Source organism: Papio anubis, chromosome 4, assembly GCF_008728515.1.
Source record: "Papio anubis isolate 15944 chromosome 4, Panubis1.0, whole genome shotgun sequence".
NCBI classification, from domain to species: domain Eukaryota; kingdom Metazoa; phylum Chordata; class Mammalia; order Primates; family Cercopithecidae; genus Papio; species Papio anubis.
The window spans coordinates 168,327,107-168,353,393 of NC_044979.1; the positions used below are offsets into that span (position 1 = coordinate 168,327,107).

The 26,287-nt window shown below is 39.5% G+C and overlaps 1 protein-coding gene and 1 long non-coding RNA gene across 6 annotated transcripts in view; one reads left to right on the forward strand and one right to left on the reverse strand.

The window, feature by feature from the left end:
* The window catches only part of PAXBP1 (PAX3 and PAX7 binding protein 1), a 38,708-nt gene extending 18,521 nt beyond the window's left edge, over positions 1-20,187 (reverse strand). The window contains exons 1-8 of one of the 3 annotated variants that reach the window (XM_021935108.2): positions 19,557-20,152; positions 18,014-18,142; positions 12,233-12,409; positions 10,018-10,239; positions 9,070-9,173; positions 7,847-8,064; positions 7,150-7,339; positions 3,293-3,416 (exon numbers count right to left, since the gene is read on the reverse strand). In XM_021935108.2, coding sequence (XP_021790800.1) covers positions 3,293-3,416; positions 7,150-7,339; positions 7,847-8,064; positions 9,070-9,173; positions 10,018-10,239; positions 12,233-12,409; positions 18,014-18,142; positions 19,557-19,899 — 1,507 coding nt within the window. In that variant the 5' untranslated portion in view covers positions 19,900-20,152. 3 annotated transcript variants of the gene reach the window in all.
* Positions 20,188-20,239: 52 nt separating this feature from the next.
* Positions 20,240-26,287, forward strand: part of LOC103882627 — a 122,899-nt gene continuing 116,851 nt past the window's right edge. For all 3 annotated transcript variants that reach the window (XR_001900485.3, XR_002520834.2, XR_002520833.2), the window contains exons 1-2: positions 20,240-20,430; positions 26,045-26,106. This is a non-coding gene — a long non-coding RNA (uncharacterized LOC103882627). The remainder of the gene's footprint in view (positions 20,431-26,044; positions 26,107-26,287) is intronic.

Sequence of the window (26,287 nt, forward strand, 5' to 3'; positions counted from 1 at the left end):
AGAAAACAGTTTTGTTGCAAGAGTTTAATAAATTTATTATAATTTGCTTTGTAGAAGTTTGTTTTCTATCACTATTTTTAGAACAAGGCAACACTACAGACTGAAAACCGTATCTAAGCAGGACTAACTTCTGCCTTCTCAATGCTAATCTTTCTCTTTCACAGCATAGTTTTATTTATTTATTTATTTATTTATTTGCCTTCCTATTTTCCATTTTTCAAAAAACGTTCTAGGGTAATTTCCTAGCTTTAGTTTCCAATCCTATTTGTATTTCAGTTATCATGTTTTTCGTTTTCTAGCGATGGTTCCTGTTCTTACAATATTCCTCTTCTACAGTATTCTATACTACTGCTGAATAGGATACCTTCTGTTACCTCCCTGGGGCTCCCAACTCTTTGAAAGTATTCTGTTCACAGAAAACTTGCATACTTGCACCAGCACTGTCTGTCTCCTCAGTCCCTTTGGTTCTACTGCTCAGGTTGGTCCTTTTGATCATCGTTAACTGCCTGTTCATGTAGAAGAGCAAGACTGGAAGCTGTGTGTGTGGGCAGGAGCTGTCTAACAGAGGTGTCTCCATCGGATCACTAGGTACAGAGCCAGTTCTTTTGTTGGGGACCCCCAGATTTTAGTGTTTCGGGGTCTTTATTTTGGACCTATTCTCTTTAATCAAGAGACTCCCCTAATCTCTTGCCTACGTAGAAGAAGGGGTGGGGGAAATATCTGTCCACTATACTTCCCTCATTTCTACGTTTTAATTCCACACTATGAAAACATGATAGTAAGGGGAGGCAAACAACCCACGGCATTGGGTGAGAGGGGAGGGAAGTGAGCACATGCAAGATGAAAGACATCCAAGTTAAGACGTGCGTATTTTTTTACTTGATATCAGAGATGTGTCACCAAAATCAGCAACAGGAAAAACAAAACCAAAAATCAGCTCTTACTTCAGAATATCCTAACCATCCCAGGCCTTACTATTTATTTATTTATTTAATTTATTTTTTGAGACGGAGTCTTGCTCTTGTCGCCCAGACTGGAGTGCAATGGCACAATCTCAGTTCACTGCAACCTCCGCCACCCAGGTTCAAGCTATTCTCCTGCCTCAGCTTCCTCCCGAGTAGCTGGGATTACAGGCACCTGCCACCAGCTAATTTTTGTATTTTCAGTAGAAACGGGGTTTTGCCACGTTGGCCAGGCTGGTCTCCAACACCACCTCGGCCTCTCAAAGTGCTGGGATTACAGGCGTGAGCCATCGTGCCCGGCCAGACCCTACTATTTTTAAAAGTTGACTTTTTTTTATTGAGTTTTTAATTCATATTTCAAAATAGCTCTGAAATTAGGAAGGAGGTATGTTCCCGAGTGCACCAATTACAATGAAAAATTACTAAAGCAGAAAGATGTCCCAGCCCTAGATGTGAGTTCACTACACACCCTAGATAAATTAGCTAAAATATCCCAAACTATAAAAATAATTCCTGACTCAAGAGTTTTCCTTCATTCAAGAAATATTGTTAAAAATATCATTATACTTAAAACATCGCTGCACGTATAGGTTTTGTAAAATGTGCACTGGAGGAGACAGGTGAGTGTAACATGACTCAAGTGATAGCCTCCTCCATTTCTGTAAGAATTATACACAGTAATTGCAGGTAAGTGCTTATAAATCTAAACAGATGAATTTCAGACTATTCTTTACTTCTTTAAAAAACAGATCAGAAAATGAATTGATTCTCCAGCGTCCCATGTAATTTTCCTCAAATCTTTGGCAATTAATGTATACTCCCTCTAGGACTGAATTTTTCACTTTCCCAGTATCTTTTAATTTCTTTCCAACTTTCAAACAAATTAGTATACATAATTCAACTCTTCCTTCAAATTCCCTCCAAGTAAATAGCATCATATTCTCAAGAACAAATTACAGGTGGGAAAAGGTATTTGACGAAATGTACAGCTCACACAAACCATCTAACTTAAAAGAAAATTACCTCCTTTTGTAATATAATGGTTACCTGCAATCTGCCCCAGAAATCTGGTTATCTACATCAAAAGTGATCTGGGAGGGATGCATTAGTCATGTAGGTGGCTAATGTCAATCCAGTTTAAAATCCGGTGGCAAAAACAGAAGGTCACAGCCACTTATAGGGCTCATAGCTGAGTCTGCCTCAGCTATGAGGGCTGTATTACCATCTGTGTATGCCTCTTCAAAACCCATCTGACATATAGGAGGATGCTTTTTCAGGGATCCTACGTCTCTCTGACTTAGAGGAGACCCTGTACAGCAAAGCATTGCTTTCTGAAAGAATAACATTAGAGCTCTTTGCATTTGATCACCTGGAAAGGTTGTTTAACATGCAAATTTCTGGATGCTCAAGACCTAGTAAGAATCACTGGGGATAGGACCAGAAAATCCGTATGTTAAAGGTGTATCAGGTAATTGTGATGCATACTTCCATTTGAGAAATGCTGACAAAGGGAACAAAGAAATGACAAAAGAAACCACAAGGAATTCACGCTAGGAAAATTCCTATTAGCGCACTCAAGAATATGGAGGGCAATGGAAAAAAAGGAACTAAAAGGTTTAAAACATCTAGTTAAAGGACCTCCACTGAACTATTTAACAAGGGGTTTCTAATTCTAGTTTTCCATAACACACGTCATCATGATGGAAGTACAATTCAATTTCTATCCATTTTTATACAAAATTTCAAGAATTGTAAGCACCAACTGACTTACTAAAAAACCCAGTATATAATGCTAACTAGAGAAACATTTAAAAAGAAAATACAAAACTTTTGCTTTATCCAAAGGATGAAGCTCAAAACTCTCTTAATCTTGGAGTTGTGTCATTTGTTAAGTTATAGCTTCCCTCCCCTTACCCACAAAATGTCCCAGTCCCTAAACTCAAACTCTTTCACTGTGATCAAGAAAAGCATTTATTTGTATTGGTGTTTTGAATGAAAATGGGGGAAAAAAACAACTAGGGCCAAACATATAATGGTTTTAACATAAAATACTGATAATGTCTTTTCTGTCCTCTAAAGGAGAATGAAAAAACATGCCCAAAGAAGAATAAGACTGACAGAATATTAGCACATGTTTTTGAGCAAAAGCTCTATTTTCTTAAACACAATTCAAGTACACACTGTTACAATTTTTAGATCTACCTGACACAACAGCAAGGAAATTGTTTCTTTAAAAAAAAAAATGCTCCAAGATCTCTAATTTTCAATTAGGCTGCACTAAGTAAACAAGGTTGTTTAATGAATAATAAAAACCTTCAAGATGGACTGACTTGAATGGCTTGAAAACTCCGAAGATTCATCTTTAATATCATCTTGTCGTCTTTGGACAAGGCGGGAAGCTCGCTGTTTGTACAGCTGATGTATTGCTGATTCAAGTTCATTAATCAGTGGCACCTGTAAAAATACAACACACTCCGTAACACCAAACTCCTCAGCTGCTTACTTATTTGAGGGTTCCATACTATTTCCGGATTTCTGAAAAAGTACCCTCTCTATGGACAGAATAATCATGAATCCCCAACAGCACACAAGTAGCAAATTCAGTTTTACATTTGGGAAACGACACTTCTTCTTTTAATCCATGCATAGAGCTATAATGTCCAGTGCCTAGTTATTGGAGCAAACGTTAGTTAAGAAATGTAGCACTTCAGTATTCATAGAACAAGTAAAGAAATGTCAACAATTTTAGAGCTTTTCCTTTAGAGAATATTTAAGTACTTAGAAGTCTTTTTAATATCTATTTTTAATTTTCCAGCAGCATTATCTGCCTTGCAATTTTTGTAGCTCAAAGTAAAACATTATCACTGTGCAATACCAAAAAAGTGCAATGGCTCTATGAGTAGGTAAGAACAAAAGTCTGCTAATTCTCCAGTTTTGGATATTTCAGTTGTTCTGCCACTCATACGTACCAAGTATGTTACAGTAATCTGTTAACTATTTTGTACCTTTATTACAAATTTTTTAATGTAAACAAAATAATTATTAGGGCAAATAAAATTTCTAGCTATCACTAACCTCTCTGAAATCAATATATCGCAAATTTAGAGAGTTGTTCTCTTCCTGTCAAATGTTTAAATTCTTCCATATTTTATAAAAATTTCTTTACATGAATTGTGAGCTTACAAAGTCAATAATTTTTTCCAGGTTAATATCCCTAAAGCATTTACTTGATTCATATAGAATACAAAAGAACATGAGAGCTAACTTAAAATAGAAAACTTTCTCTTTATAAATACCTTATGTTATAGCCAAATGCTATGAAACTTCCACATAACACTAATGACCACTACACATACCTGAGGAAACCAGAAAATCTAGTTTCCTGATGGTTAGTGCAAATGGAAAACACATTATTTAGAGTTTGGGAACACTGGCACCAAGTGTTATAGCAGCTTCCTGAACTGAACAGACTGCAAATGGAAAATAAAAAAAGGCAGGTGGAATACAAAGATGTCTGTAATAAAAGCAATTTTATATACTTGCATGATTCCATTGCAAAAGTAGCAAATGTTCACAGAAAGGTCAAAGTAATGGAGTTATTTTGCTCTTTAATATGCCACACCATGGGCAACAATGTCCCCAAATCTGCAATGATTATCCTTCACAGCTGAGTCCAGAGACTCTGTCATTACACTTTACTATAATCTGATTTTTGTTCCAGCAATTACTGCCATAACATTGCCATTTACACCTCCCCACGCCCTCATTTTTTTTTTTTTAAAAAAAACCATGAAGTACTGAGGATTAATGAGCCTAAGAGGCATTCTTTTATCTTTTAGTCCTAGAGATTGTCAAGCTTCCTGTACTGTAAGAACTACCCACCTAAGCTGGCATCATACAGAATACAATTTGCAATGTATAGTTAAGATCCTGACAATGTAGTCTTTCTCTTTAGATTAACTGGAATGCCTTTTACTGGAGGTCCAGAGAAAAACTCTACTGAGAATAAAAGCCCTAAACCAACTGTCAGCTCTCATTCAAGTTTTTTAACAATATTGATTTATCTCAAGAGTCTTGCACCATGACGATTTCTTTATCCTCTCCAAACTCAAAACTCTTACCAATTATTACTATTTTAGGACCAAAGTTAAGGCAAAGAACCCAAGAAAGATAATTACAGGGAAACAAAAACAATGGCAAGTTAAAATGATTTACAAATATTTAAAACTTAAGTTTAAAAACCAACTAAACTTTCATAAGCAAAGAGGGAAAAAAAGGGATCTTTATCTTTTTACTTTAACTCTGAAATAATATTCTTATGGTATAATTATTCAAAGTATCCAATTATTTCTAAGTATCTCCAATATAATAATTTACATTATCAACTCAGCAGTACTCTTGTTTTTTCTAAGATTATCTTCTAAAGATCTAAACTGAGCAGTACACTTAATAAAATGAAATACACATGAAAATGTTAGAATGAAATATAATACTCATTTTTAAATGAAGGTATGTCTACCTCTCTTTTAATTAAAATGTAATCACTGTATAAGGTTTAAGATTTGTTCCAAAAAATCTAAGTGACTCTGTATAACCACGTTAGCATAATCTGAAGTAAACTTCTCTAGGAACAGGGTAATCAAGAGATGAAGTACACTAATAATTCAACAATTAAAAACTATAAACTAGGTTGTCCTACTTTCGGCATGACCTAGCTGACCATATTACTGTCAAATTTTTTAGAGTTGTGTTTGCAATTATGAATATCTTAATTTACTCAAGAAAGTTCCGAAGCAAGTGCCAAGATACTTCAAGAAGCAGCTCTCCAGGGACAAACTCACAAAGTATAGTTTAAGAAAAAGATCCTTTCTCTAGTCACAAAAGTTATGAGACCAGCTCCCACCATGCCCACTGGGCTCAGAAGAGTTTTGCCAGTAGGAAGGACACATCTGTCAACTCTTGACACTTAGGTTCCACTTCCAATCTTGACTCCAGCTCCCGGCACAGAGGAATACAGACAAGCCTATACTTCTTCCCCACCCTAAGCAACTGATATACCACAAGTGGTATCGAAACTCAGACTGCAGCTGCTTCTCCAGAAACCAGGTGATAAAGATAAAACATAACAAACCCTACAGAGAGGACATGGTGAATGCTATCTCATCTTGAATCTGATCACAGACTGACTGGAACCATTAAGACCCATCAGGAAGAAAGACCCATCGGGAAGAAAGAACCATCAGGAAGACAGTCTGGCAATGTTCTTTTCCCAGCTATTGGTTTTAGGGTATTCAAGTAATCAACAGAGATAATAAAAGTTGAAATACATATTTAACCACACTGTATGCTTACAGATTCTAAGCTAATCTACATAGTCAATAACAAAGGGAAATGTGTCTTCCAATCCAAAGTTCAGACAGGATATTTAAGGACCACAGTTTAAATTTCTTTTTTAAAGATAAGGCTACAAAGTCCATGAATGCTTATAAACCAGTGCCTCGACCAATATTTTATCTTAAAAAATCAGTTAGGTTAGGAAGTCATTTGAGAAATTAGCTGTGTGCACCTAATTTTAAATGTAAACAATAAATGGTATAAGAATGCAAAACATTTTGTCAACTGACTATCCTATTGGAAAAAAATAAACTTGGGAGAAATGAAACCTTAGAAAAATGATATCCAATGAATGGTTTCTGAAATGAATCAAGCATAGGCTTATTTAGATAAAAGCTATTAGCAACCATGGTAATCATCCAGGGTTTAAAAAAAAAAACTAATAAAAATTTGCAACTTTATATGCATACTTAGAATTACTTGTAGAAACAGCTTAAAAATAAGTTTAAACCTGAACCATAAAAGAAAATTTTATCAGATGAGTCCCTTATCTTCTAAGAATTCAGCACAGGAAAATAATAATCTACCACCATATTGACATAAGACTTTCCAAAGTCTTATTTAAATGTGCTTTAAGATATTATCTTTATTTCTGTTTTCAACCAAGGTATTATACTGCACCTAAGAGATAATGCCACTAATGAAGTGAAGAAAAATGAAGCATGACTTTTCATCACTTCTAATGTTGAGTTCAGTGGGTACTTTCTGAGAATTATAGAATGTTCTACACAAGGCCACCTAGACCTCCCTAATTTTGCCTTATTCAAAGAGATTAATATTTTTGCATTCTTACCTTTTCACTGAAACACTCAAGCAAGTCTTGGACATACCCTCGCATTTCTTGCAAAAATTTATACCGTTCACCAATACCCCCAGAAGACCCTTCTAATCTTTCAATAGCCCTGGTAGAGTCCACTCGGCTTTGCAGGTGTTTCTCATGCTGCTGTCGATTTGTTTTGTGCAATTCTTTCATGGAGTCCAACCTTAGGAACACAAAAGGATAAATATAACACATTTACATCCAAAGGTCTATGCTGTCAGGACTCTTGCAATATTAAAATATGCATTTAGTTCCACTATTAGAACATAAAAATATTTGGAATGGCATCTTTTCATCTGGACTGCTTTTTTTCTCAAAAAACAAAAAATGGCAGTTTACAGATTTCGCAGTTTTGTGGGCTAACCAAAATCTCACTGTTTTGCTTTTCCCCCCATAGCGTGACTACACTTTTTCAGAGTCCGAGAGGTACAAACTCAGAAATGTCTTCAACAAGATCATGGAGTGGCATTTTTTATAACTTTTCGAGGCTTCCACAGAAGTAATCCAAGAAGGTAGCAGAACAAAGTATGAAGTCATCTTCTGTTTAGCTTTTGAAGCTGGGCCAGTGAATCTTCTTTGCTGATATTCTGCATCTGCTACCCCAGACTACATGTTGCCTGAGGGAACAGAAAGCTAGCGGACAGGTCTTTAAGAAGTTGATCTGCCCTACCTGTCTTTAAGCTGTTTCTTTACCAAATCAATAGTAACGGGAGTCATCTCATTACTGGGAGTTTTGAAAGGGACTGTATTATCTGTTTTTTGAGATTTGGCATCTGATGATCCATAGGCCGTATAACTATAAGGAATGCCATAGGATGAGCTGTAAGGCATTGTCTGGTAAGTGTTCTGGTAGTACATATTCACTTCCGTGGGCTGACTGGCTTGAACCTAGAAAAGAAATGGGATATAGATGAAATCCAGTAGTTAAAACTTTGAAAACAATAATACACCTTTAGGGTTAAAAAACAACAGCAAAAAATTATACCTATTTGCCAAACATTATGTAATAATTGCAGAACTCTTCAAAATTAGATAAAAGCAGGATTGAATGAATGTCGTATCTCTTGGTGGAATCACTGCATTTATTTCTAATAATTTGCAGAAAAACAGCACTCAGAGTTGGAAGGAACATCAAAAGTCATTTAAGGCCACCTTTGATCAATGAAAGAGGATAAATGCCTTGCCCATGGTCACAGAATCAATGGGCAACCAGAGATTAGAATCTAAAACTCCTGACATCCAGTCCAAGACTTTCTCTATTGTGTCATTTTTCTTAACTTCACCCAAATGTATGCGAATTCTGCCTCAAAACACTAGTAACAAAAATAGGTTTATGTTTATGCAATTTTTCTCACTGTATTACTTACTTTTATAAAACAAATTGTTTTAACTATTAGGGAAGATATTTTTCATCCATCTCAAATTTTTGTATTACTGAGAAATCCATCTTCTTCAAAATAATTCTTAAAGTCCAAAAAAATAAGCTATACACACAAAAAAATTCCATTTAAAGCAATGGTTCTCAAACTTTAGTGTGCATCAGCATCACCTGGAGGGCTTGTTAAACAAAGATTGCTGGCCCCACCACCCCAAGTTTCTGACTCTGTAGGTCTCTGGGGGCTGATAATTTGCTTTTCTAATGAGCTACCAGGTGATGCCGATGCTGCTAAAATTAAGGACCACTTTGAGAAAAATTGATCTAAGAAACTGGAAATTCCTCCATCATTCTGACTGCAAAAAGCTGAACACAATGCAGTTTCTTCTAAAAGCCTACGTGTGTGTGTGCGTGTGTGTGTGTATCCTCATGGGATTTTGTTACTTGAAATGACAAAGATTCAATAAAAAAGGCTTTTTAATCTACTTTTAATTTTTAGTTTAATTCTTTTGTCTTACCTGAGGGATATTAATTCCTTTCCTTATCTGCTCCTGTTCCCATCGGCTGAGCTCTTCATCCTGTTCTCCAGTTACTAAAGCATCGTCATCACTCCCCTCAATTCCTACAGCCATGAGCAACAAAGAAAAGTAAGTAATACCCAAAGAGCAAAGAGGTAAAAGATGCTGACCTGACATTTCACAAGAACTGAGCAAAACTATTAACTCAATCTTACTAAAATGTCTAATATGATCTCCTCTCTCATTTGGTAGTCCTGACTTTGCCTGTTTTAAACACAGTATTCCTTGAAGCTAAAGGAAGTATTAATGTAATAGTTAAAATCTTGGATGTGTTTCTTAACCTCTGTAAACTTGACATCAACAAAGGGAACAAAATCTAATGCCTCCTAAGAATACAGAATTATATGAATTTATGCATGTAAATTGCTAAGCACAATACCAGCTGCACAATAAATGTTCAATAAACATTAGTTATCACAATGACATTATAGTTTTTGAAAATTCCAATAAGATACTTGTACCCAAGAACAGTCCTCTAACATAAAATTTAATAAGTCTAAATACTTTTTACTTGACTATAATATCAAATCACATTTAACAGCATTAGAGGCCAGGCATGGTGGCTCATGCCTGTAATCCCAGCACTTCGGGAGGCCAAGGCAGGAGGATCTCTTGAAGCCAAGAGTTAAGACACCAGACACAGTGAGACTCCATAACTACAAAAAAATTAAAAATAAAAAAATTAGCCAGGTGTGGTGACAAACACCTGTAGTCCCAGCTACTTGAGAGGCTGAGACAGGGGCACTGTTTGAGTCCACAAGTCAAGACACTGCAGTGAGCTATGACTGTACCACTGCACTCTGGCCTAAGTGATGGAATGACATTCTGCCTTAAAACAAACAAAAAAAGGCAATGCAATAGGCTTACTATTCAATTAAATCAAGTTACCTATTTCCTCGGCAATTTTTTGTCTTTGTGACTTTTCTTTCACAGAAAAAACTATCCGGCGTTTCTCGTCGTCATCTTCATCATCACTGGCATCATTCTCATCTTCTCTAACAAGGCGGCCTTTGCCAGGCTCATTATCATGAGGAGTGAAATCTCCCAATTCTCGGGCCATTTGGCGCTTTTTCCTTGCAGCATGTATAAAAGCTGCATCTGGAATTTCTCCTAGAAACAAATGGTAAGAATATGACAGTATGAGAAGTGCAAAGTTTCTATTTTCTTGAAAATATGAAAGGTAAAATAATCCAAGATAGCCTCATCACAGTGATGTTTCAACTGCTGGCACCTCCTTCCCACACTGTGTCTGCAATCTGAAAGATTGTTAATTGAGTTTAAATGGAGTATAAAAGTCACTGAGGAAATTAAAAAGAACATATAATGGTAATATATATGGGAAAGAGTGGGACGGGGTAAAAAGGAAAAACCCACCAAAGCAGTTTTGTTTTAACTGTAATTTTTTTCTTCATTTTTAACAAATAAAAGTGGCCGGGCACGGTGGCTCACACCTGAGGTCAGGAGTTCAAGACCAGCCTGGCCAACATGGTGAAACCCCATCTCTCCTAAAAAGACAAAAAATTAGCCAGATGTGGTGGCAGGCGCCTGTAATCCCAGCTACTCGGGAGGCTAAGGCAGGAGAATCACTTGAACCCAGGAGGCAGAAGTTGCATAAGCTGAGATTGCACCATTGCACTCCAGCCTGGGCAACAAGAACGAAATTTCGTCTCAAAAAAAAAAAAAAGTTGCAAAACTGTATTATGATGCTGGAAGAGATAAAAATAATACAATCTCATGACGCTGAAAAGGCACTATATGATGTATAGTACATTTCTCTTGCAGATAGTTTTTAGTTCACCTGTAATCATACTAAATATTTAATTTTGTACCTAATTATTTCTCATATCATAATAAGCTTTATTCCATGTTATTGTTCTCCATAAACATAATTTTTAATGGCTTAACATTTTCTGGATAAGGCATAATCTACCTCACACATTAACTGACCTTTTGACTACAGTAAAAATTAATGCCTCCCTACTTGCCTAATCATTATTTTAACAGCTACATAATATCCTATCAAGTAAATGTACTATAATTAACTAACGAACCTTTCCCCTCCTGCTAGAAAATGTTGCTCATTGCAAATGTTCCAATAAAAACATTATTTCCTTGGGATAAATTTCTAGATATGAAATTACTGGGTCAAGAGTAAGAACATTTTGAGATCTATTGATTCATATTGCCAAAGAGTTTCCCATAAGGACTGTACAAATTAGACTCCCACTAGTGATGTATGTATAGAATTTACTACAACTTTCTCAGCCCAGAGTAGCAGGTTTTTAAATTGTATAAACATTAACAGGAGTTAAATGTTACTGCTTCATAATTTAAATCTGGCTACTGAGCACTTATTTATTCAAAAGCTGATTAGCCAGTGGATAGACCTGCAAACTATTTTTTGCAGAAAAGTAAAAAGGAGTACGGACATAAAACAAACAGAAATTAGGCCGGGTGCAGTGGTTCACACCTGTAATCCCAGAACTTTGGGAGGCCGAGGCAGGCGGATCACCTGAGTTCAGGAGTTCAAGACCAGCCTGGCCAACATGGAGAAACCCCATCTCTACTAAAAATACAAAAATCAGCTGGGTGTGGTGGTGGTTGCCTGTAGTCCCAGCTACTCAGGAGGCTGAGGCAGGAGAATTGCTTGAACCCAGGAGGCGGTAGGTACAGTGAACCAAGATCGTGCCATTGCACTCTAGCCTGGGCGACAGAGCGAGACTCCATCTCAAAAAACCAAAACAAAACAAAACAAAAACAAACAAAAAAACTAACAGAAACTAGTTTTGCTTTTAGCAGCAGTTTAGAAGAAAGTTAAGTCAGTCTCAATCTGATACATTAAAAAGGACTACAGGACCATTTTTCCACTTACTTGAAAACTCATTTGCAAAATAAAATTACCTGTCTGTGAATAAACTTGGAAAAGGTGGGAAACTTCTGTTTCTCCTATTTTTTATATTTGCAAATGGAAAAACTCCCTCTTCAAACAGCGATGTCATAATAAGAAACACGACTTAGCTAACTCCTTCTTAATAATCATCTTTAAAGATGGCCCATTCTTGCGGGTTTGGTTTACTTCTGAGAAATACTTTTGAGTACACACCTGGACGGAGAACATTCAATGAAGATAAAGCATTTGAAAAAGCTCCACCAGTCTTTGGCTTTTCTTCCTCTTTTTCACTTTCCATATCCATTTCATCTTCACCATGTTCACTGATGATAACTCCATCTTCTTGATTTGTATCCTTAACATGTCCTGTTTTGTCCAAAGGTTGTTCACCTAAATTTTTGAAGAATTAAAATATATGTAAAATAAAATTCATAAATTAAGAAAGCTTATTTCTATGGTATTGACATCAAAATATTTAATTTAAAAAAAAGGAACTTTTCATTCAATTATGGGCTCAATCCAGTAAAGCTTGAATTGTTTTGTTTATTAAAAACTCAAAACTCTTGAGTGCATGAGTATGAAATAGCATAACAGACAGGATTAGGTAAAAATACAGAAGATAAAATAAAGGATGCATTTGAGGCCCCGCTCCATCCCACCTTCAGTTGATTTTATCAAAATGTCAACAATTTATCAAAACTGTTTCCTCTAAACTCCCACAAGGAACTGCTTGTACCTCTTTTTTTTTTTTTTTTTTTTTCAGACGGAGTCTCACTCTGTCGCCCAGGCTGGAGTGCAGTGGCCGGATCTCAGCTCACTGCAAGCTCCGCCTCCCGGGTTTACGCCATTCTCCTGCCTCAGCCTCCCGAGTAGCTGGGACTACAGGCGCCCGCCACCGCGCCCGGCTAGTTTTTTGTATTTTTTAGTAGAGACGGGGTTTCACCGTGTTAGCCAGGATGGTCTCGATCTCCTGACCTCATGATCCGCCCGTCTCGGCCTCCCAAAGTGCTGGAATTACAGTAGGCTTGAGCCACCGCGCCCGGCCGCTTGTACCTCTTTTAAGCATTACTTCATTTTATGTTAGTATTTCATTAAACCCTAAGCCCATTCAAGGCAACTCTGTTATGAACAAAGCACATTTACAGTCCAGCTAAGTCTCTTAGTAATGGATACTTACATGGAATACCTTCTTAGCTCAAAACCACTTGCCACCTATCACCTAAAGAGATAAGATCCCAGCAGTCACATGTACACTGTGCAAGCCGGACCCACTACCATGACTCAATGTTTAGGAGTGGATGTCTGACTGAAGCAGAGGTAACCGACTCTCTTTCTGGGAATCTGGAATCAGGACTGAAACTAAAGGCTACATGAAACTAAGAACAACCACCATATGTAAACTAGGAAGGGAGCTGAGGAATGGCCACATTGTGCCATCTGGACAGAGAAGAGAGTTTCCTAATTCTCAGTTCTAATCCACTCCTGAGGCCCATTTCAAGATTGCTTTCCTGCCATTGGCGTCCAGGAGGCACCACCACATCTTAATGATAAACTGCCCTGGTTTACATTGCTTATAATTAAATAATCCTACTACAGCCAAATCAAAGTGTTTCACCTTGAAGCAATGAACCTGGTAATACTCACAACAGGCACAAGGAATATACTGAAGAAAGAGTAAAGCAAAAGTTTATTCTCAATATGAAAGATATTTTTCTGTCATTTCCTTAGAATGTTCCTGTCCCCAAAACTACTTCAAACTTCTTCCTTCTCAAACCATACTGTACTCCCTTAAGTAATAGTCCCAGAGATAACATCCCTCCCCTCTTTTTAACTTTACCAAGAAGATTTCAGGTCACCTGTTTTAGGCTCTTTCTTTTTTTTTTTTTTTTTCATTTACCATTTTCTCATTACCCAGACTTCCTTCTGAAGTGGATTCTGAAGCTATAAGATTTTAAAACTAACTTTATCACATTATTAGATGGAGTAAAAACTACCTATTTCCTTTTGCTCTAAACTCATGCTAGGCAAGGCATGGTGGCTCACCCCTGTAATCCCAGCACTCTGGGAGGCCAAGGCGGGTGGATCACCTGAGATCAGGAGTTCAAGACCAGCCTGGCCAACATGGTAAGACCCCGTCTCTACTAAATATACAAAATTAGCCGGGCGTGGTGGCACACACCTGTAGTCCCAGCTACTCAGGAGGCTGAGGCAGGAGAATCGCTTGAACTCAGGAGGCAGAGGCTGCAGTGAGCTGAAATCACCCCACTGCACTCCAGTCTGAGCAACAGAATGAGATTCCATCTCAAAAACAAAACAAATAAACCCATGCTAAACCAATGGCTTTTAATGGACTAAAAACAAAAGTGCAAAAGGTCTACTACATCAGATATGCTTAGATAATGAACCACTCCTACAAATTTTAAGAGTCAATGTTACATTAAATTCACAAGTATTTGCTTATGATTGAGCAAACACAAGTCCAAAGCATGGTGATATGTGAATGTTAGTGGTCACGTGTTACCCTTCCAAACATCTCTATACAGATGTTAAATAACCTTTTTCAAGGCTCCATTCATGCCTTCAATTTCATTTACTACTACTTCAGGAAACCTGCTCGCACAATTATTATCCACTTCACCTTAAACCTGGTCAGGCTCTCCCTCTCCTCTTCTACAAAGAGGCACAGGCTTCTCTTCATAAAAAGAGCGCTTTCCCACTTGACTCCATTGGTCCCTCTAGTGATTGCCTATGTCTCTCTCTGCCAAACTTCCCAAGGAAGCAGTGTGGACCTGCTGCCCTCTACTTCCTCACCAACTTTTGTGCCTTGACCCTACGAATGGCCTTTGATTTCACCCAACCTAAGCTCAGCAGCTAACCCAATGGCTGCAAGCATGGCTAATTCATATATGACAGCATCATTAAGCAATTTAGCAAAAGGTGTTCCTTCTTCCAAACAGCTCTGAGGGCACTGGGTCTGGTTGGTGGGCCACTCCCACCCAGTTAGAAGCCCTCTTCAAGAGAAAAGCTGGGCAATCCTGCCAACAGCCCCTCCTTGGTCCTCACTTTTCCTGACTTTTCTTGTGCTAGTTCACACAAGCGACCATCATCTTCCTGAAACCTTCTTCCCTTTTCCTCTTTGGCCTTTCTGATTCTTTTATCTCTTTGGTAAATCCCTTCCTCTACATGTAAGCTTACTAGAGTAGAAGTCTTTGGTCTTCAGGAATTTTTCCTTTATATAAGGCTCCCTCATCAATTCCATCCACCTTTAATTATCACCGCAATAAGCACTACCCCCAAATCTATATCTCTATTCACTGGCTGCTTCCACTCAACTTCAGGTTAAAAATTGAACTCATTATTTTAAGAATATCAGAAAAATGGGGTTCTCAAGTCAATACCGTGGTTATTTTGAAGTTAATTGTCTCTGCCTACTAAAGAGGGCTGAAGGTAGGAAGAGTTCTGATTGTCAATGACAGACCTTCATTTCATTTTTCATTTCAGTTAACAACGACAATCTAAAATACAATCAGACTCTGCCTTCAGGGAGGACATTAATTGGAGTTACCTGGTGAGTGGAGTATCAGAATTAGGTGAGGGTAGAAGGAAGGAAGCGCTCAGAGATGGCTTCCTAAACTTCACACTTGTTTCCATTTCTAAACCCAACAATAAATGGCAACTAATATGGTTTGGCTGTGTCCCCATTCAAATCTCAACTTGAATTGTACCTCCCAGAATTCCTACGTGTTGTGGAAGGGACCCACGGGGAGGTAACTAAATCATGGGGGCTGGTCTTTCCCATGCCATTCTCATGACAGTGAATAAGTCTCACGAGAACTGATGAGTTTATTAGGGGTTTCCGCTTTTGCTTCCTCCTCATTTGCTCTTGCTGCCGCCTTGTAAGATGTGCCTTTCACCTCCTGCCATGATTCTGAGGCCTCCCCAGTCATGTGGAACTGTAAGTCCAATTAAACCTCTTTCCCAGTCTTGGGTATGTCTTTATCAGCAGTGTGAAAAGAGACTTAATACAGCAACCATGACAACAGGCCTTTCTCAGTTGTCACTCATCCTGACCTTTCTTCTACTCTCTCATTATAAATAACTGGTCTCAAGAATTCTGGGGAAAATAAGGCAGTCTCCTAGACTCCAAAATAACCAGTTCTCCTAAAAACATTCCTCCTTCCACTTGCCTTCGCTATTCCTATATATAATTATTCATAACCAAGTCACCCTATGGTTTGAGTGTCCCCTCCAAAGCTCATGTTGAAATTAATTACACTGTAACACTATCAACAGGTGGGGCCTTTAAATGGCAGTTACAACCTGAGGAGATTAATGCTGTCATCCCAGGAGCTGGCTCCTGATAAAAGGGTGAGTTTGGCAGGATACTCCCTCTCTGTCTTGGAGGCTCACCTGCCCTTCTACCATGTTATGACACAACATAAAGGCCCTTAGCAGATGCCTGTGCCATTCTCTTGGCCCTCCCAGCCTCCAGAACTGTAAACCAAATAAACTTCTATTGTTTATAAATTACCCAGTCTGTAGTATTCTGTTACAGGAGCAGAAAAATGAATTAAGACACTCCAGGTCAAAAGCTCAAATTTGACTATTCTTTTAAATCCAACATGGCAAAGTATACATCAAGCCTATCAATTCTTCCCTTGGAATGGTTCTCAAATCATTCTTTCTTTCCACTTCTCCCCCTACAACAACAGAAAACATTTTTAACTCACCCAGAATTTCCTACTAAGTCAGTAGAAGCCTTTACTCTTGCTCAACTGTGAGACCTTTTTAAACCCACTATTAATGGATCAAAGCTGGCCCTTGAGTTTAAACTGCTTTAGACCTCCAATCTCTCCTCATGCTGCATATTAATACCAGGCTAAAGTTTCAAAAGGCATTTATCATGTCATCATCTTGGCAAGCCACTACAGCAAATGTAAACCCTTACTGGATACTGAACATCCTTCACAATCTGTCAACGTGTCTTTCACATGAAACCTCTAACTACTTCCTTCACAAATCATCTACTCAGACCTGTCAGGTGTACTTGTTCTTTTCCAAAACGGCTTTAGTCATTTTAATCCTTGATCATAACCCCAATACCTTCCCTTTTGGAATTTTAATTATCAAAGATCCATCTTCAAGTCCCACTTTTTCCATCAAGCAGTCCTCTCTCCTCTGAAAGCGTAGCTATCCTTTGGAACACTGATTGAACATTTTGGCAAACACTGAATCCTCTTACATGGTTATGAGATATTGTCTTCAGAATCAGATTGTAAATTTGAGATACAATGCCATACTTTTTCACATTAAGCCTGTGAGAATCTGGAAAGTCATGATTCTCTCATTAATTCCATAAAATAAAACAGCATTTGCATGAGAATAACTCAGATCATGGAATATTATACTGGATCCACTTTCCTAAAGACAAAATAACTGCTTAAAGTTTTTTAAACTGAGGTTTTGAGAGACGTAAGAGATGTCTGTACAATACAACTGCCTCATTATTCTAAGGAGTCTTCATCTAGTACCAGATAAGGCTGCTGAATGGAAGTAATATCAATATTAAACTTAGGGCATTCCTAAAAGTTCTCTAAGAATAAAATCCACTGTGGAAAGGAAATTGCAAATCTGTCTCTACAAAACACAAATACAGGAATTTGCACAACACTCTTTCGAACAGGAATAAACCTGTGTCTTAGGCTGAAATGAGAAACCTTTCTCTGTTCAACAGCAGTCTGCACACAAGAAGGAAAACTGTGAATCTAGTCATTGCAGCAGAAATGTTCCAGTGGCAACAATTCTGCCTTCTTAAAAAATACATTTACAAAGCAGTTGTGTTACAATTAAATAACAGAATTGTATTGCTACTCAATGAGGGCCCTTGACAACCACGGGGTCCACCGAATGAGTTCAGAAGATATATAGCAAATCACTGTGAGAAAGAGCTTTCATTTTGTCATTTCAAAAGAATTCAATTAGTTTGGTACTTACTTTCAGCTGATGAGTTGAGTTCTGTCTTAATCTTCGATTTTTCAAGATCTTCTTTATATTCCTTCTTGAGCAATTTTACTATCTTTTTGCTATAACTTGATTTCTTCACTTTGAAAACTTCTTCATTTTCTTAAAAAGGAAATTAAATGAAGTCTGTAGAAACTATTTTCTGAAAATATTTTCCCTTCTTTCACATGATCTTACGTGCTGTTCAGACAAATTCTCCCAAGTATATATACTCATATGCCAAATTCATTGTATAATTATTTCAAGTCTGTCACAGACTCCAAAAACAGAGGTCAACTTCCTAAATTACTGTGACGTAATGAGATTTTGAGACTTTTTAAAGGACTAGCACATGTAACTTCACAAAATTTTCCTACTGTCTTCCTTAAATCATCTATTTGAGGAGGGGAAAAAAATCATTCAAAATGTTTCTGAAAAACCACATCATCAAGTTATTAACGAATCTGAAACAAAGTATCTAAAATAAAAAGGTGCTGTCAATTCTGAGTAACTACATCCACCATAAGCTGACATAGTTGTTTTAAGGCTAAGGTAAGCGCAAATCACTTTTCTTTGATTTGAAATTTTAAAAGTACTAAATACTTCTAAAAAATAGCTCATGTATCTCAAAAACAAAAATCTGTCTGTACTCCTCACAAACCAAATAAAAAGTAACAGAAATGCCAAAGATAAACTGCCTACCTTACTGGAAACCTGAAAGCCTCTCGAATAAAAATGCAAGTAAGAGTTCCAAAACTTGATTTCTTTTTTCGTAACACGGAATTAATTGGGTTATGCACATTCAAATGGTCAGAAGAAAAGGTTTAAGGCTCATTTAAGATCAGCAATCTAAATCCACTGCAGCCTGGTCTCCCACAAGGAATTGGAGAAACTGCCTTGCTTTTACTATTACACCGTCTCGCTTCACTGTTCCCAAAGTCAGTGCGAAGAAGGCTGGGTATTAGCTACCCGTAATTACTTTTATGGGTAAACTGAGGCTCAGCGACTGCAAGGGACTGGCCCAAGGTCACTCAAAACCAGAGCTGCAACTCCAGGCTTCTGTTCCCTCTCCTAGTATTACAAACCCGGCCTTCATGGTCGAGGATGCCTGGACAGAGGCTCCAAGAAGTGTGGGCGCAGTGACCTGCAGTGGGCTCGGAAAGCATGCCGAGAGCAGCCAGGGGACCCACACCAAGTTGGCTCTGAAACACGCCAGGCAGAAAAGAGGCAGGACAGGGAACACCGAATTTCCCCCGAAACATTCAGAATGCCCAATCTGAGCTCCCGCCGCGTGGAGTAGGAAATGCTCAGGAAGACGATGCAGAGGAGGTGGTTAAGAAAAGGCTGGTAGCAGAGCGGGAACGCGTCCCTTGCCCGAGCAGAAGGCCGGAGGCTGGGGAAGATTCGCAGCCGGTCGGGCGGCAGGGGACTCCGTTCCAGGGCTAGGGGGCTGGGTGTCCAGAGAATACGGGGGCCGGGTACTGGGGCCTGGGTCGGGGATGCGGCCGTCTAAGGGCGCCCGAAGCGCGGACTTTACCTTCCTCCTCGTCCTGGAAGCTGAGCAGGCTGGCCCGGGGCATCTCTTTGTTCTCGCGAGGCCTCTTGCGCGTCTTCAGCCCGTTGCCGGGCTCCGCGCCGCTGGGGAAGCAGCCCCCGGCCTCAGCTCCGAGGCCCGGGGTCAGCGCGGAAGGCGGCGGCGGCCCCGGGCCCAGCAGCGACTCCCCCCCAGGGGCCCTGTCGCCGCCGCCGGGGCCCGCCTCTTCGCCAGTGCCCGGCGGCGGCAACAACGGCGGCGGCTCCTGCTCCTCATCGCGTTCCCGCTCTTCCTCTTCGGAGTCGTTCCGCTTGCGCACGTTCACCCGCCGGGCCTTTCGGAACATCTCCGCGGCCCGCACGGCAGTCGAACACCCGCTTCCACACCGCGGTCCTGGCAGCGCTGAGCTCGTGACGGCGCACGCGCGTTCTCCCCAGCTCCAGCCGGGTCGAGTCCTCTCTGTTGCTACCGCGCACCCCACGAGCGCGCATGCGCTTGTGCTCCCACGCGCTCTCAATACTTGGAGAAAAAAAGAGAGGGAGCGAGAGAGAGCGAGCGAGCCGCACACCTCTCGCGAGAGCGTCGGCTCTTTGCGTCTCCCTCTGTCGGATTGGAGGACTATTAGCATGGAACTCCGGTGTTGTTTGACAGGTCACAAAGAGGATCATAGAGATGAGAAAAAAGAGTAGGCTCTGTTGTCCCTCAGACTGCGCTGCTGCAGTGCGTCTTCGCACTTACGCGAAGCGGTTGGGTGAGGAATCCTCCGGCCAAGCGGAGGAGGGGAGGGATCAGAGAGAGAAGCGGCTTTGGGGAAGGAAAGTGTGATCTAGGAGGTGAAATAGTCCTATCCAAACTTTGACCGGAGGTGTGACTATTGGTAATCACTAGTTACTCTTGAGTAATACTTTGTATTTCTACAGCTTTATAGCTACAGAACTCTTACAGAGACATTGAATTTTATTTATGATACAATGTTAATTCAGACATTGAATTTCTTTTATGATACAATGTTAATTCAAAGACATTTGAGTTTCTTTTATGATACAATGTTACTTCAAAGACGTTGAATTTCAGTTATGATACAATGTTACTTCAAAGATACTGAATTTCATTTATGATACAATGTTACCTGGCTTGATGTCCCCTGCTCTCCAGTCTCTCAGTAACAAAGAAAGCAAAAGTGTTTTCGTAAGAACGCCAAGTTTGCTAGGAATTCTTTGAGTAAATACTTTCCGAAGCTTAGTGAGTTTCAGAAACAAGTGGAAGGAAAACCGAGCCGGGGGTGGGGAAAGTTGTGACAGTTCTCAGATGTGGGTGAGAAAACCCTCAATGGCCACACCTTCACAGGGTGATTGCTCCTGAGGTTGAACTCACCGGCTTTCCCTGTCTCCTCCCCGAACTTGAAGTTTTTCCTTCTGGCGTACACCTGTGTGTGCAAATTCATTTTGATGTTTCAAAATTAAAAGGGTATTCGGTAGAGTGAAAAAAATCCACCCATGTCTGGAAGACTGTTCACTTCCTCAGTGTCAATGTTAACAGTTTCTTATGATCCTCTAAAGATGTTCTGCAAACATAAAAGCAAATAAATACGCATATTTTAATGTGTTCCCCTTTTTACACAGATGGTGTGTAAACAGTGCATTTTTAGCCTACCATAAATTGAAAATCTGCCCATATCCGTATATGAAGGTTTTGTTTTGTTTTGTTTTGTTGAGACGAAGTTTCGCTCTTGTAGCCCAGGCTAGAGTGCAGTAGCACGATCTCGGCTCACTGCAACCTCTGCCTCCCGGGTTCAAGTGATTCTCCTACCTCAGCCTCCCGAGTAGCTGGGATTACAGGCACGCGCCACCACGCCCGGCTAATTTATTTTTGTATTTTTAGTAGAGACTGTTTCACCATGTTGGCCAGGATGGTCTCAATCTCTTGACCTCGTGATATGCCAGCCTCGGCCTCCCAAAGTGCAGGGATTACAAGTGTGAGCCACTGCGCACGGCTGTCTTTTTTTGTTTGTTTGTTTTTAGTAGCTGCATAGTGATTCATTGTTGGGATATACCATAATTTATTTAGCCAGTTCCATAAACATTGATATTTAGATTATTTCTAGTCTTAATCAGTGCTGTAACGAAAAGCTTTGAAAAATTGTCACATCTGGAGGATGAAATAGAATTAGAATTGCTTGATCTCAATATGTGCATTTATGGTTTTGCTCCTTCCAAATTTATTTTTATAGCAGTTATGCAGTTTGTACTTATATCAGCAAACATTAGGATGCCTGTTTGCCCACACCATCCTGTCGAAATTTCAGTAACAGTTAAAGTCCAGGTTGAAGCGGAAGATCCCGAACACTCCAAGCATTTCTTTTTATTTTATTTATTTATTTATTCTTTGTTTGTTTGAGACGGAGTCTTGCTCTATAGCCCAGACTGCAGTGCGGTGATGATCTCGGCTCACTGCAACCTCTGCCTCCCATGTTCAAGCAATTCTCATGTCTCAGCCTCTCGAGTAGCTAGGATTACAAGCATATGTGACCATGCCAGGATAATTTTTGTATTTTTGTTTTGTTTTGTTTTTTGAGATGGAGTCTTGCTCCTCTCACCCAGGCTGGAATGCAATGGCACGATCTCAGCTCACTGCAACCTCTGCCTCCCGGGTTCAAGCGATTCTCCTGCCTCAGCCTCCCGAGTAGCTGGGATTACGAGCACCGGGCACCACACCCGGCTAATTTTTGTATTTTTAGTAGAGATGGGGTTTTACCGTGTTGGCCAAGCTGGTCTCAAACCTCTGACCTCGTGATCTGCCTGCTTTGGCCTTCTGAAGTGCTGAGATTAAGGCATGAGCCACCACAACTGGCCTAATTTTTACATTTTTAAAATTAGATTTGACGTGTGCACAATTAGGACTCAGTTTTGGAGCTAAGCGCATCCTCTATAACATGAACATTTTCTTCTAGTTAATAGGAAAGGTTAATAACATCTGGCTTCCGTTCTACTCATATTACTCTCAGTTCTTATATTCTGGCTGTTCAGCATTGATGTCAGTTCTGATTCCGACAGACTGTTTCACTAGTGAAATTGAACTCCCTTTTCTAATTATGGAAGATTCAAATTGTGCCTGGTCAGCCTCCAGACACCTGAGCCAAGAGAAAGATTTGCAGTAAAATGATTAGGGTAGAGGTAGCAAAAATAAGGTCCAGAAGCAGAATATGTTATTATGTTGGCCTGAAATTTCAAAAATTTCTCCCAGTGTAAAAGTGGTGATTGGATATGAACAGAGGGAAGAGCACCTGCCATTTTAAAGTAAGTCACAATACAATCATGTGTCACTTGATGGGGATACATTCTGAGAAATATGCCATTAGGCAATTTCATCACATACTTACACAAACCTAGTGGTATAGCCTACTGCATACCTAGGCTGTATGGCATAGCTTATTGCTCTCAGGCTGCAAACCTATACAGCATGTTACTGTACTGAATACTGTAGCAATTGTAACACAATGGTAAGTATCTGCACCTAAACATAGAAAAGATACAGTAAAAATATGGCATAAAAGCTTTAAAAATGGTATAGGGCATTTACCAGGAATGGAGCTTACAGGACTAGAGGTTGCTCTGGGTGAGTCAGTGAGTGAGTGGTGAGTGAATACGAAGGCCCAGGATATTACTGTACACTGCTGTAGATTTTATAAACAACTGTACACTTAAGCTACACTAAGTATTTAAACATATTTGTTTCCTCAATAATAAATAGCTTACTATAACTTTTATTTTATAAGCTTTCTTATTTTTTAAAACTTATTTTGTTGTTGTTTTGTTTTGTTTTGTTTTTGTTTTTTGAGATGGAGTGTCACTCTGTCGCCCAGTCTGGAGTACAGTGGCACGATCTCAGCTTACTGCAACCTCCACTTCCCAGGTTCAAGCAATGAGACAGAGTCTCGCTCTACCCCCAGGCTGGAGTGCAGTGGCATGATCTCAGCAACCTCCACCTCCCAGGTTCAAGCAATCATCCCCCCTCAGCCTCCCAAGTAGCTGGGATTATAACCATGCACCACTATGTCCAGTTAAATTTTGTATTTTTAGTAGAGATGATCCACACACGCCACAAGCTCCTGTGTTGGCCAGGCTGGTCTTGAACTCCTGACCTCAAGCAATCTGCCCACCTTGGCCTCCCAAACTGTTGGGATTGCAGGCTTGAGCCATTCTCTTTACCCTCTGAGGGACTGAAGTAAATAGACAGTAGACAAAGTAAGAGGGAAAAAAGGCACACAAATGTATTATATGCACAGGAGCATCATAGGAAAAAGTGAGTACCCAATAACGGAATGAAATTTAGAAGCTTATATACCTTCGTCAAAGAGGAGAGAGAGGGAAGGATATAGGTAACTCAAGGTTGAGAAAATAATTTGGGGGAAAGATGAATAGGTGATAGAGCCTGTGCCAAGTCTGTCTGGGCATGGTGTTGACCTTCAATCTCTTGTCTTGGGATGCAGTCAATCTTCCTTGATTGATGAGATTCCTGGGGAGGAGACTCATGACAATTGAGTTTCTTTTTGGAGGATCTATCTTTAGGCAGGTATGAGAAGTTCAAAGAGCCTCTCCCTGTGCTTTGGGAGAGAAAGAGGGGCCAGAGACAGGAGGGCAGGAGAAGGTCAGGGAGACCCTGGTTCTGAGGTCCTTCTGTGGTTTTCCAGTCTCCTGTAGTTCAAAGTACTCAGCATGCTAAAGTGGCATGCTTTGTGGTATTGTGAGCCCTAACAGTGCCAATGGCCGTTTAAGTATCTTTATCATTAGAAAATGTGTAAGGACTTCGGGGGGCTGAGGCAGAACATCTTCCTGCAAGATGATTACAATGAACAGTTTCAAGGTGTCTTCTGTAGTAAACTTTTCTTCAAACATTTCATGTAAAATGAGCATTTGAAATCATTTTATCCAGTTCAGTATTTTTTATCTTCTAGTGTTACTATGTGAAAGAGTATTATTCAGAACTATAACCATAGTAGAACAAGATATTTATATTACATTCACAATGGACACTTTATATTATACATCTGAGAATAGTGTGACCAATGAAACAGCAAAAATAGCAATCTATGCACCCTTCCTGAAAGAACCCACTTAGTACCTGTTGGGTCAGTATCATTCATACATTATTGTCCCTTTTGGAAAAAATTTGAAGCAGATATATTACGGAAGACAACAGTTATAAACATGCCCTCTAGGTATAGAACATAGAATAGAATAATTGGTGTTTCTTTTTTTCTGTATTGTTTAGTGTTACTAGAGGGCAGCAAAGTCATACAATAAACATCCAGTAAGATTAGACTGTGATTACATAACAGAATCAGATGCAGCTTTGAATTTGTTAAAAACTACAAATGGACTTTAAAAGGTAACTTTTTCCTAATTATAAAAGTACTGCTTGCACATTTTAGAAATTCAGAAAATGCAGAACAATACAAAGAAGAAAATAAGAATAACTTATAAACTAATCGTGTCGTTTAAATCCTAAAAGGTATTAAATGTTAATTTTTGGTTCTTTCCCTTCCTGATTGCTTTAGTCATTCTCTGCTCAAAACACCTAGACTGTTTTCTGTTTTCCGCACAGATACAGCATCTATTTATCTACAGTAATGCTCTGTGTATTTTTAAACTAAATGGTATCATACTCTATGTGTTGTTTTATAACTTGCTTTTTCCTTTCAGCTTGGGATTTGCAGCTCTTTTAAGTATGTATAAATATACCTCATTCATTTTCCCAAGTTTTTATTTCGGAAAAATTCAAATGTATAAAAACAAGCAGAGCTAGGCGTGGTGGCTCACATCTGTAATCCCAGCACTTTGGGAGGCCGAGGTGGGCAGATCACGAGGCCAGGAGTTCAAGACCAGCCTGGCCAACATGGTGAAACCCCGTCTCTACTAAAAATACAAAAAAATTAGCCGGGTGTGGTGGTGCATGCCTGTAATCCCAGCTACTCGGGAGGTTGAGGCAGGAGAATTGCTTGAACCCAGGAGGCAGAGGTTGCAGTGAGCTGAGATTGTGCCATTGCACTCCAGCCTGGGCGACACAGCAAGGCTCCATCTTGGAGGAAAAAACAAAAAACAAGCAGGAGGCTGGCATGGTGGCTCACGCCTGTAATCCCCAGCACTTTGGCAGGCCCAGGCAGGAAGATTTCTTGAGGCCGGGAGATCGAGACTAGCCTGGGCAACATAGCTAGACCCCATCACTATTAAAAAAACTAAAAATAAAAAAATTAGCTGGGTATGGTGGCACACACATGTAGTCCCAGCTACTCAAGAATCACTTGAGTCCAGGAATTAGATGTTACAGGGAACTGTGATCGCACTACTGCACTCCTTCCTGGGCGACAGAAAAAGACCCTCTCTCAACACACCAACACACATAAAAGCAAGAATAATACAACGATTACCCACATATCCTTCATCTAGATTCATCACTGTTAATATTTTGCTACATTTGCTTTCTCTCTTTAGCTTTGCTGAGTCATTTCAAAGTTACCTGCGGACATCCTGATACTGCAGCCCTCAATACTTCAGTGAGTATCCCCTAAGAACAAGGGCATTTCTCTACATACCCATAATACAGTTATCACACTCAGGAAGTTTTACATTAACATACTACTGTTATCTAACATCGAGTCCGTATTCAAAATTCCCTCACTTATCCGAATAATGTCTTTCATGGCTGTTGTTTTATCCCCAATCTGGTATCTTGTA